Here is an 11,214-nt window from a genome sequence, read left to right on the forward strand (position 1 = left end):
CTATTAAGCGATGACGTCACGGGGAGGCGGTTAAGAGCCGTTTTTAGTTGCTGCACCCCCGCGGATTCCTCCTGCCTGGCTGTGGCTCCGCAGCTCTCCTTTAGGAACCCATGATAAAATAATACCCAGTCCTGTGCGCCTGTAAGAATTTATTCCTGCCACATCTGTTGGTACTCACACTTTTGAGATTTATTTAGACGGTTTCTATTACTATTTATTGTTATATAGCATTAAGTCTTGAGGTTCCTGAAGGTTGTCTGTTCCTGGTTTCTTGCTTTCGTTTGCTTGCTGTTGCAGTTTGTAGTCTTCAAGAGGTTTTAATACTTTTACCCATTGGCAATACTTTGTCACCTTCATCGGGGTGGTTTCCTGTCACCTTAGGTAGTTTATATGAACTCTGCTGTGTTCGCCATTTGTATACTGAGATCTTATTGATATTATCTTTTCATTAACTATAGATGAGATATCGACGAGTAACGATTTTTAGCATAGTGAATTTGTGACAAGGTTAATTATTTTTCGTTGGTGATTTTATGACCTATTTGGTCCGTTGCTATTATGTTTGAGCCGACTCAAGCACACCGTGCAACTCCTGGCTGTCCCACTGAATCTTCGGACTCTGTCGCCAGCACTGGTGAGGATGTGGTTATTGAGAGGGCCGTGGATTTTACCGCAGCTGATTTAAGTATAGTTGAATTGACCGAAATCGAGTACACCCAACTGCAGCAGTTCCTCTACTCACACATAGATTCCCAGAGTAATGAGGGCGATGTGGAGACAAGGAGGAGCACCCCTTTCCTTCCATCCAGTAATTTGTCCAATGCTCCTCAGTATCAATCTACCAGTCTCAACACTGGCAGCTGTGAAGGAGAAAATGTCTGCCCGGTCATATGCCAGACAGTAGTGTCCACGGATAATAACATAATGAATGCTAACCAAACCATAGGACACGTTGACTTTCAGGAGCTGAGGCTGATGATGCTTAATGAATCCAGTTTAGCTCCCTCTAGTGGTAACATAGCGGAAAAACACCCCAATAACACCAGTGGTGACATCTCGGGGGCAGGTCCAATGCGGGTGAGATCAGCTAGTGATATCATTGGTCTTAATAAGGAAAATGAGAAATTTGGCTGTATGTCTGAACCCAGAACAAGGTCTACAGTTCGTGTTCGTTTAGAGGACAGATTTAACAGCTTGGCAACAGATATACCCAGGTGTACCGAGATGCTGGATACTGGTGCAACCACGAACAAGTGTGTATTTCATGATTTAATGTTTTTTTTTGTGGTTGATGGTCAATTACAGTTTAATCATGATCATTTTTTTCAGTTTTGATCTAATTGGTTTCTTTGGGCTATACCCCTTTTGTCATACAAGCCTTCAGGGAGCCCAGATAAGGGATGTTGTCTGGTGGTGTCCTAAAGAGAGAAGCTTCAGCTACCACATGTAAAAAAAAAATTGGGGCCAGTGAACTTCTTTATTCTGAGGAGCCATTTTTTGGGGGGGAATCAAATTCAATGGGGCCCAACCGAAGCTTTAAAAATGTAAAAGAGACACTCCTTGGAAAAGGTAGTACCGATACCACTCCTTAGAAAAGATATAACTTATAGAAGACCCAAGAAAGTCTTTGAGAACATTATATGAATCAGATATTTCTACGGCAATGTTCTGTGCTCTGGCAGACTCAAGTCATCTGCATCCAAATTGTGGATCAGTGACTCCAGTTTAGCTTTGTTGTCTGATGGTAGTCTCAGGTAGTCTGCTGTGTATAAGCAGAAGATCACTAGGAAGTCAGTGCATGGAGACTTCATTTCCATTGCAGTTTTCCTTGAAGGCCACCTTTGGGAGATTATGTGAAAAAGTGAATCTTACTTGCACTTGTGTAGAGACCTAGACAACTTGTACAGGAGTAAGATAGATATTATGCTAAACTATGCTTCTCCATCTTTGCGTTTCAGTTTGGTGAACATTGTCCACCAACCTTTGCAGCTCATAGGAACCCAACAGTTGGGCAAGTGCAGCCCCCTAGTGAAAAACGAAGCTGCCTCATCTTCACTTCACTTGGTATATTCTGGCATCAATCTACAGAATACGACTCCTGCTGGAAACTCTGATCTTTTGCTTACACAGGTGATGTTCAGTTCCCAACAGTATGTGTCACATAAGTCAAAGAGCTACACACTGAAGCCAGATGTACTAATCGTGTAGATCAGGGGTGGAGAACCTTTTTTCTGCCGAGAGCCATTTGAATATTTGTAACATCATTCGTGGGCCACACAAACTTCTGACGGCTATATTTGGTCTAACATATAATTGACTTAATAAGTTACATAAATTGCTGTTCAATTAAAATCTAGAGCGCTGTATTTTTGCAGCACAAAATGGTGCCTGCGCTATATATGACATATAGTACAGGCACCATTTCGACCACACAGAGTAGTCTAATTTTTAAGTTCAGAATGTTATGTATTTTGCTCTTTATTTGGCATTAATGGCAGCCAAGCTAGACCCCGGGGGGTCCAGAAAGTGTTCACCCAGCTTTCACTCTCCCTGCCACTGTCCCTGTCTTTTCCTTTGCAACTGTCTCTGCCTTTGTCCCTTTCTCAGCCTCAGATCTGCACCCCCACCTCCATCAGCCTCCTATCAGACCTCCCAGCCTACATCAGCCTGAGATCAGACCCTCATCAGACCCTCCCTAGCCTCAGATCAACCCCCCAGCCTCAGATCAGACCCCCAGCCTCAGATCAGACCCTCAAGCCTCTGATCAGACCCCCAACCCCCAGATCAGGCCCCCCAGCCTCAGATCAGACCCCCCAGCCTCAGATTAGACCCCCCAGCCTCAGATCAGACCCCCCAGCCTCAGATATGCACCCCCACCTCCATCAGCCTCCTATCAGACCTCCCAGCCTACATCAGCCCCCATCAGACCCCCCAGCCTCAGATCAGACCCCCATCCTCAGATCAGACCCTCAAGCCTCAGATCAGACCCCCCCAGCCTCAGATCAGACCCCCCCAGCCTCAGATCAGACCCCCCCCCAGCCTCAGATCAGACCCCCAAACCCCAGATCAGACCCCCAGCCTCAGATCAGACCCCCCCAGCCTCAGATCAGACCCCTAAACCTCAGATCAGACCCCCCAGCCTCAGATCAGACCCCCTTAGCCTCAGATCAGACACTCATCAGACCCTCCCCAGCCTAGGATCAGACTCCCATCAGACCCTCCCCAGCTTCAGATCAGCCCCTATCAGACCAACCAGCATTCAATCAGACATAAAAAAAATAAACTGACCTCTCCAGCTCTGGATGGCGCTGCCACTTGGCAGATTCACTTACCCTCCCTGGTCTTCTTCCCGCTGCGCTGTACTGTGACCTGACAGCGCACAGCATCAGGTCATAGTGCGCGTCTACATGCACTATGTCCTGACACTGTACGTGTCAGGACACAGAGCGAGGCCGGGAAAAGGTCAGGGAAGGTGAGGACTGCTAGTGCGGTGCTGTTCTCATCTTCAGAATTGTGGTGCAGTTGTGGCACAGTATGGCACACCTTATGTCACAACTACTTTCCCACTAAGCCCCACCTCTTTTTTGTTAACCCCCCCCCCCCCCCCAACCCACCATTGATCATATCAGAAACAAAGTTTAAAAACTCTACATGCACCAAATTAGGCCATTTTTAGACACATTAGTAAATCTGGGCCACTGACTTCTTTTCTAGACTAGTTCCTCCGTGAATTCTGGAGCATCCTGCCCCCTGCTGGAGGCGGCAAAGAACCACGAGATCTCTCTCTCCAGAGGATATTCCTTCTGTTATCAGCAGGGTATTGAATCAGCAAAGCAGAACTTGGGACCCCAAAATAAACCATTACCCGAGGTGGTCTCTATTAAAGTTGAAGGTGAGATTTCTCAGCAGTCAACCAATATGACTAATACTCGGTGCAACTGTGGTGAGCATTGGATCCCCTACAACCAGGCAGGGCTGATCTGGGAAGTTGCCGGGTCCAGTAGTTCAGCTTCTGATTTTTAAGGTTTGGGAACCTGACGTATCCATGCTAAAGTGCAGGGTGACGGTCTTTAATACCACAACGTACATTTACAACAAGATTAAAGGGGTTGTCTCACTTTAGCAAACAGCATTTATTATGCAGAGTAAGTTAATACAAGCCACGGCTACTTTCACACTAGCGTTCGGAGCGGATCCGGCTGATGTTTCATCAGACGGATCCGCTCCGATAATGCAGACGTTTGCATCCGTTCAGAACGGATCCGTCTGCATTATTACTTAGAAAATTTTCTAAGTCAGAAAGTAGCCTGAGCGGATCCGTTCAGACTTTACATTGTAAGTCAATGGGGAACGGATCCGCTTGAAGATTGAGCCATATGGTGTCATCTTCAAGCGGATCCGTCCCCATTGACTTCCATTATAAGTCTGGACGGATCCGCTCGCCTCCGCACGGCCAGGCGGACACCCGAACGCTGCAAGCAGCGTTCAGGTGTCCGCTCACTGAGCGGAGCGGAGGCTGAGCGCTGGCAGGCAGATGCATTCTGAGCGGATCCGCCTCCACTGAGAATGCATTAGGGCCAGACGGATGCGTTTGGGGCCGCTCGTGAGCCCCTTCAAACGGAGCGCACGAGCGGACACCCGAACGCTAGTGTGAAAGTAGCCTAATTGTTATTGTCCACATTGCTTCCTTTGCTGGCTGGATTAATTTAACCATCACATTATGCACTGTTTGTTTCCATGGTTCCGACCACCCTGCAATCCATCAGTGGTGGTCGTGCTTCCACACTATAGGAAAAAGCGCCGTCCTCTCTGGTGGCCGGAACCATTAGACCTTACATAGGCTAGTGCTTTTTCCTATATTGTGCAAGCACGACCACCGCTGCTGGATTGCAGGGTGGTCATAACCATGGAAACAAGCAGTGTATAATGTGATGGAAAAATAAATCCAGCCAGCAAAGGAGGCAATATGGACAATCACAATACATTAGTAAGTGCCTTGTAGTAACATTCTCTACATAATAAATGCTATTTGCTGCAGTGAGACAACCCCTTTAAAGCCCATGGGCAGGCGTTGTCCATGTATAGCATGGTCATTATTTGATTAAGCTATGGAATAAATGGTGCTTTAATAATAATAATAATAATTCATCTCTTTAACTGTGGGCAAAAGCTGAAGATTCTGTTTTTGCCCAGAGTTACCCTTTAAGCTCAGATTTTCTGTTTGTTAGAATTTTGACAATGATGGAAACTTTTCATGACTCATTCCTTGTAGATACATTGCATAAGCAATCAATACAGAAGAGAAGCTGCACCCGCATACGACAAGCAGACACTGACATGGAGAGGAGAATCCTAAATGACATTGGAAACACTTGCCAGGTGGCACCCTGGGCACCTACACGGGGTAATACTGCAGAGCAGGGGTCTGATAACAAGCAGACTGGCTTGTCCCAACGAAGAGAGCGACACAATCGTATGGAGAGAGACCGAAGGTGAGGATGTCGGATATGTTGCTCCCATCCTAAATCACATAAAATCAGAAGATCTGGGGCAGAACCATGATATTTTTCCTGCTGCCAGTGTCAGTTCTGCAGCAGTCTCCCTGCTGGGCATGTGCAGATTTTTAGACAGCTACATGGTGTCTCAGGGGGCCCAAATGCATCTCTGCTTCATAATCTTCTTCTTTTCGCAGGCGCAGAATAAGAGTTTGCTGTGATGAATTAAACAATTTAATTCCATTTTGCACAGTGGAGACGGATAAGGCCACCACACTGCAGTGGACCACTGCCTTCCTAAAATACATTCAGGAGAGACACGGGGACACTCTGAAAAAGGTCAGACATCACTAGCGCATTTGAAGGGCTGGTCAGGCTATTAAAAATGTTTTTAAAGTTTGTGGACACCTTCAGGAAATTTTTATATAATTGTATTTTACTTATTTTGGGATAAAAATAATTTTTTCATTTTGTGTGATACATGCAGCTGTCTGATGCAATGGGCGCTCATTGCTAGAGTGGGGAGCTGGCGGTCCTTTCACTTAGTGACTGCTCAGCTCCCCGGGTTCCCCTCCTTCTCTAGGCTGGCGCGCATTGAATGGAAAAGTGAGGAGCTATCTGCTCTCTGCTTCTCACCATTCAGCCCTGCAGGCACAGATCGCGCTGCTGGTCTGTGTAGGAGGAGCCCGGGAACCTGCCTGTGCACTCCTCCCACACAGTGCTGCAGCGCGATCTGTGCCTGCAGGGGAGTGCTGCAGGTGATAGGATCATCAGGAACAGGACTAGGTGAGAAGTTACTGGTTTTTTTTTTACATTTTATTAACACAGAAGGCACAGAGACGGCATTACTACTGTGAATGGGGCACAGAGAGGGCAATACTAATGTGTAGGGGGCACAGAGAGGGCATTACTACTGTGAAGGTGACAAAGAGAGGGCATTACTACTGTGAAGGGGCATAACAATTGTTATGGGGACACAGATAGGGTATGTCTACTGTGGGGAGGCACAATGAGGGCATAACTACTCTGAAGGGGGCACAGAGAGGACATACCAACTGTGAGGGGGCAGAATTGTGTTTTTTGTGTTCCGTATACGGAACCATTAATTTAAATGGTTCCGCCAAAAAAAACGGAATGTACTCCGTATGCATTCCGTCTCCGTATTTCAGTTTTTCCATTCCGTTCAAAGATAGAACATGTCCTATTATTGCCCGCAAATCACGTTCCGTGGCTCCATTCAAGTCAATGGTTCCGCCCAAAAAAAACGAATGTACTCCGTATGCCTTCCGTATCCGTTCTGTTTTTGCGGAACCATCTATTGAAAATTTTATGCCCAGCCCAATTTTTTCTATGTAATTACTGTATACTGTATATGCTATAAGGAAAAATGGAATGGAAAAGCGGAACGGAACCGTAACCACTACTGAAACGAAAACCGGATCCGTTAAAAACGGCCCGCAAAACACTGAAAAAGCCATACGGTCGTGTGCAAGAGGCCTTATTCTTAGTACAAAAACCAGACGGATCTTCCCGTACCATCATAAATTTAAAAGAACTAAACAGAGCGATAACTTACAGAAAGTTCAAAATGGTTTTGTTTTCGTTTATCGTCCCCTAGTTAAAGAAGGAGCTTATATGACATCCGTCGATCTAAAAGACGCTTACTACCTTGTTCCTATCTATCTCAATTCACATAAATATCTCAGATTCAAGAGACGACGAGGGCTCAATGCATCATTTCCAATTCGCCGCCCTTGCTTCCTCAGCACCAAGGATCTTCACAAAGCTGGTTGTAGAGACGATATCTCCTCTAAGATAAGGACTACAAATCTTCCCATACTTGGATGATTTCCTTATAATAATAGGGAACTCAGAATTAGAAGCAATCAGTCAAAAAGACCAATTTATAAAAAAAAATTGCAGACCTGGGTTGGTTGGTAAACATGAAAAAGTCCTTCTTGATCCTGTCATCCAACAGGAAGTTTCTAGGAGTAACGTTAGATTCAATGTCCGAAACTTCATCTCTCCCGCAGGAAAAAATAGAGACTATCCGGGAAAGAATAATCACAATCACAAAATAGATGCTCTATCAGGGAGCTATGAGCATTCAGGGACTCATTACATCATGCATAACGACAGTAGCTTGGGGTCAGGCTCACACCAGAGTTATGCAGACCTGGATCCTGGGGTGTTGGAACAGAAAGCAATCATCCCTAGACAGGAAGATAATCATTCCTTACAAAGTAAAGTCAGTTTTAAATTGGTGACAGAAAGACAAATCTATCAAAGAGCGTCTTCTGGCGGAAGGAACCATAGATACAGATCATGACAGACGCGTGCAGTACAGGATGGGGAGCAAAAATAGCCCCCTCAACCTAGCAGTTAAAATGGTCAGAGGAAATAAAAAAACAAATCCTCAAACTACAGAGAGCTGCCAGCGGTCTGGAAGACTCTAAATGTATCTCAAAACCAGTTATGCGGAACCAAAAATGAAAAAAGAGGTTCTACCCATTACAGCGGTTCATCTCAAGGGATCAGAAAATCTAGAGGGGTTTTTTTAAGTAGAAAAACCCTAGACCTGAAAGAATGGTCTATTAAATCTGGGAATCTTTCGGGAGATTTAAAAAAAATGGGGCAGGTCGCAAATAGATCTGTCCGCCTCAAAGAAAAATGCAACAGTCAAATACTTTTGTTCCTTAGATCCCAGAGAAAGGCCTTGGGCATTAGATGCCTTTTTCATTAAAATGGACATGGGACCTAGCATATGCTTTTCCTCCCTGGACTCTTAATTCCCTGAGTCCTACAGGAAATTCTAAACAGACCCAGTAATGGTGATATTGATAACCCCCTACTGGCCAAAAAGAAGCTGGTTCTCCATTCTTTACACAATAGCTGACTGCTCTCTGTCAGGCGGTAAGTTTGGAAGCCTGTCCGTACCAGGGGGAGGGCCAAGCGCCGGGACACCAGGGCCTGAGCGACCGAGGGTGCGCAACCGTACCAAGTAGAGCCCTGAGCATACTGCTTTGAAAAATCTGGAAGATGTACTGTAGATGGTTGGGAGATGATTCTCCAAATATGTCCTCCCCATTTTGGATTTTCTTCAGAAAGGTTGAGACCTTGAACTTGGGCCAAGTACCCTAAAAGTCCACATCTCTGCCCTGGGGGCATTCTATAGATGGATGAAATGTTTCATGAGAGCATGCATACTCCTAAAGTTCCTCAGGGGTTTTTAAATTTAGTCCTAAAAGGGGTTAACAAGGTCACCTTTTACTCCTATACTGGACATCTCCATTTAAACATCTCTCCTTTAAAACGTCCTTCTTAATAGCCATAACATCGGCTAGACGTCTAGGGGAAATACTGCTCATGCTGAGAACCTTTTCTTGTAATATTTCCTGACAGGATAGTGCTAAAATTTAGACCCGGGGTTCCTTCTAAAGGTAGTCTCTGACTATCGGGATCTAGAAATTGTCTTACCGTCATTTAATAGTGACCCACAAAACCCTACAGAAGAACAATTCCATCTCTTAGATGTAAGGGAATCTATCATCCAGTACCTGGAAGCCACTAAGATCTTTAGGAAAGAGGAAAATAGGTGTATCCTGTGGATAAAAAAATGAAAAAAACCTGTTAATAATGTGTACATGATTAAGGCCTTACATTAGAGCACTTGGGTGGTACGTGTGTCCTAAGCACAGTGATTCCTGCTCAGCTCTAAAAACATAACCCAACAGCACATGTCACTATGGTCATGAGGCATGTACCCTGTAAATATTCTGACAAGCTTCTAACAGTATGCTTCTTTTGAAAAATGTTGGTATATCTGTTGCATTTAGACATTATTAATATGGAAACAGCCCTAAGGGGCGGCTACTAGCATAAAGGGGTTGTCCCACTTTCCCCACGTCTTTTGTTTTCCGGCAGCTGCAGCTCTCAACGTGGATGTATGTCATTGCTGCAGGAAAATAAAGATGGGTGAGGGGACCACCAAGGCATAGGCACTGGAGTGGCAGGAATTTAACAAAAGAGTAATGTTTTTTTTTAACAGTTCTTGTTATAAGGTTAATTTGTGACTCCTTTAGGTAGAGCCAACTCTCCACTACCCTCCTAAGCAGATGTCCTCCATTTGATAATGTATTAAGGCTGGAGCTAAAATTGCACTGCTGCGCAACTTTATCTATACCGAATGGAAGAAAAAGTTGCAAGCAAAGCTGCACCAACCAATGGCTGCTCTACAACCATGATTTTTTTTTACCATATGACCTGAATGGTGGATTGTTATGCTGCATTACGGTAAATTCTTTGCTAACTGCAGCGTGTTCTGCCCCTGTGGGTTTTCTGGAGATCTTCCCCCAATGTTTGAACATGTTTGAGAAAAAATGTGAGGTTTGGTGAATTTGTTGCCACTGCAAACAGTCTGATAGCATTCTCTGTATGTGATCTTTATTATTACATGGTATTTCATGTTCCAGGAGTTTGAAGCAGTTTTCTGTGGGAGAACAGGAAGGAGATTGAAAGTTGCCAGATCAGAAGGTCAGAGAACTGTCTCAGTTCAGGAAGCGGCAGGGAGCACCACACTCCAGGATGTCAAATAGCAGGATGGCGGGTGTGTGACCAGAGCACAGCACAGTGAGGACATCATTTGTAGCATCCACCTTGTCGGACAGAAGAACAGGACATTTTAACAAATACCAATTTATCTTTGCTTTGTGATACATACATATTATATTAACATTTAATAGTATTTTCCATTAATGTTAAGACACAAAACCATAACTTGGAGATATTTCTTTTCATATGCCTTTTGAGTAGTTTTTGAGTTATGAGTTGCTCTCCTGTCTGGGTGATGACCCTATTCCTGTGCCCATAAAGGTTGTCACCAATTTTCCCCACACTCTAAAAGACACATAGTTAACTATCACTCAGTATCCATTGCCTGTGAAGGAGACCAAGACAATTAAATAATGCCAAATTAGAATATTAAGATCTTACGCTACTCAAGGTCTAACATCTCCAGGTTATTTTTTATTTTATTTTAGGAAGTAATGTACATTTAGTGTAAGCTATGGAAGCAGTTTTTTTCTCTTTCACTATATGCTAATTGTTTAGTTTAAACTAAAATAGCTAAATCCCCACAATGCACTGTGTGGAAGGTGGATCCTTTGCGCCTTTTATAATAATAGTCACAATAACAGTTTTAGCATATTTGTGTATGGGGGCGATCAGGAGCCACGCGGTAGCCCCAGTCTTTGTATAGTTTAGAGCAGTATCCGTAACAACGGGTTTACAGACTGTTGTGCAAACCATCGCTTTCGGCATACAATGACAACCACATACATGCTGGGAGTTGTAGTTTAACGAGCCTCTGATTGCAAAACATGACTTTATAGCATGTAGCCACAGATGTAGCATTCATTATAATGACTGCTGTGGTATGCTATGCCATTAACGTAGCGATCCAGTGCTAATGGCGTACTGAACCACTTATTCACATTGTATAAAAACAGGCATAGTACACAAATGGCATAGAGGGAAGTGGCACGCTACATTAATAGGATAACATGCCGGTGGTTATTTTGATGAATGCTACATCTGGTAGTCATATAAAGCTGTAATTAGCAGAGGCATTGTTTTGCTGGCCTAATGGAGCCAATATGATTTATTTTGCAGCACATTCACAGAGCTAGTTATTTGTCTGCCTGATGACTTCCTGCCTAAT

The 11,214-nt window shown here is 44.4% G+C and overlaps 1 protein-coding gene across 1 annotated transcript; it reads left to right on the forward strand.

The window, feature by feature from the left end:
* Positions 1-558: 558 nt before the first annotated feature.
* TCFL5 (transcription factor like 5) lies at positions 559-10,099 on the forward strand. The gene is made up of 6 exons (XM_040438337.1): positions 559-1,253; positions 1,959-2,130; positions 3,715-3,892; positions 5,273-5,492; positions 5,693-5,834; positions 9,968-10,099. Exons 1-6 carry the CDS (start codon positions 559-561, stop codon positions 10,088-10,090), a joined length of 1,530 nt encoding a protein of 509 aa, XP_040294271.1. The 3' UTR covers positions 10,091-10,099.
* Positions 10,100-11,214: the final 1,115 nt, after the last annotated feature.

Source organism: Bufo bufo, chromosome 6 (genome assembly GCF_905171765.1).
Source record: "Bufo bufo chromosome 6, aBufBuf1.1, whole genome shotgun sequence".
Taxonomy (NCBI): domain Eukaryota; kingdom Metazoa; phylum Chordata; class Amphibia; order Anura; family Bufonidae; genus Bufo; species Bufo bufo.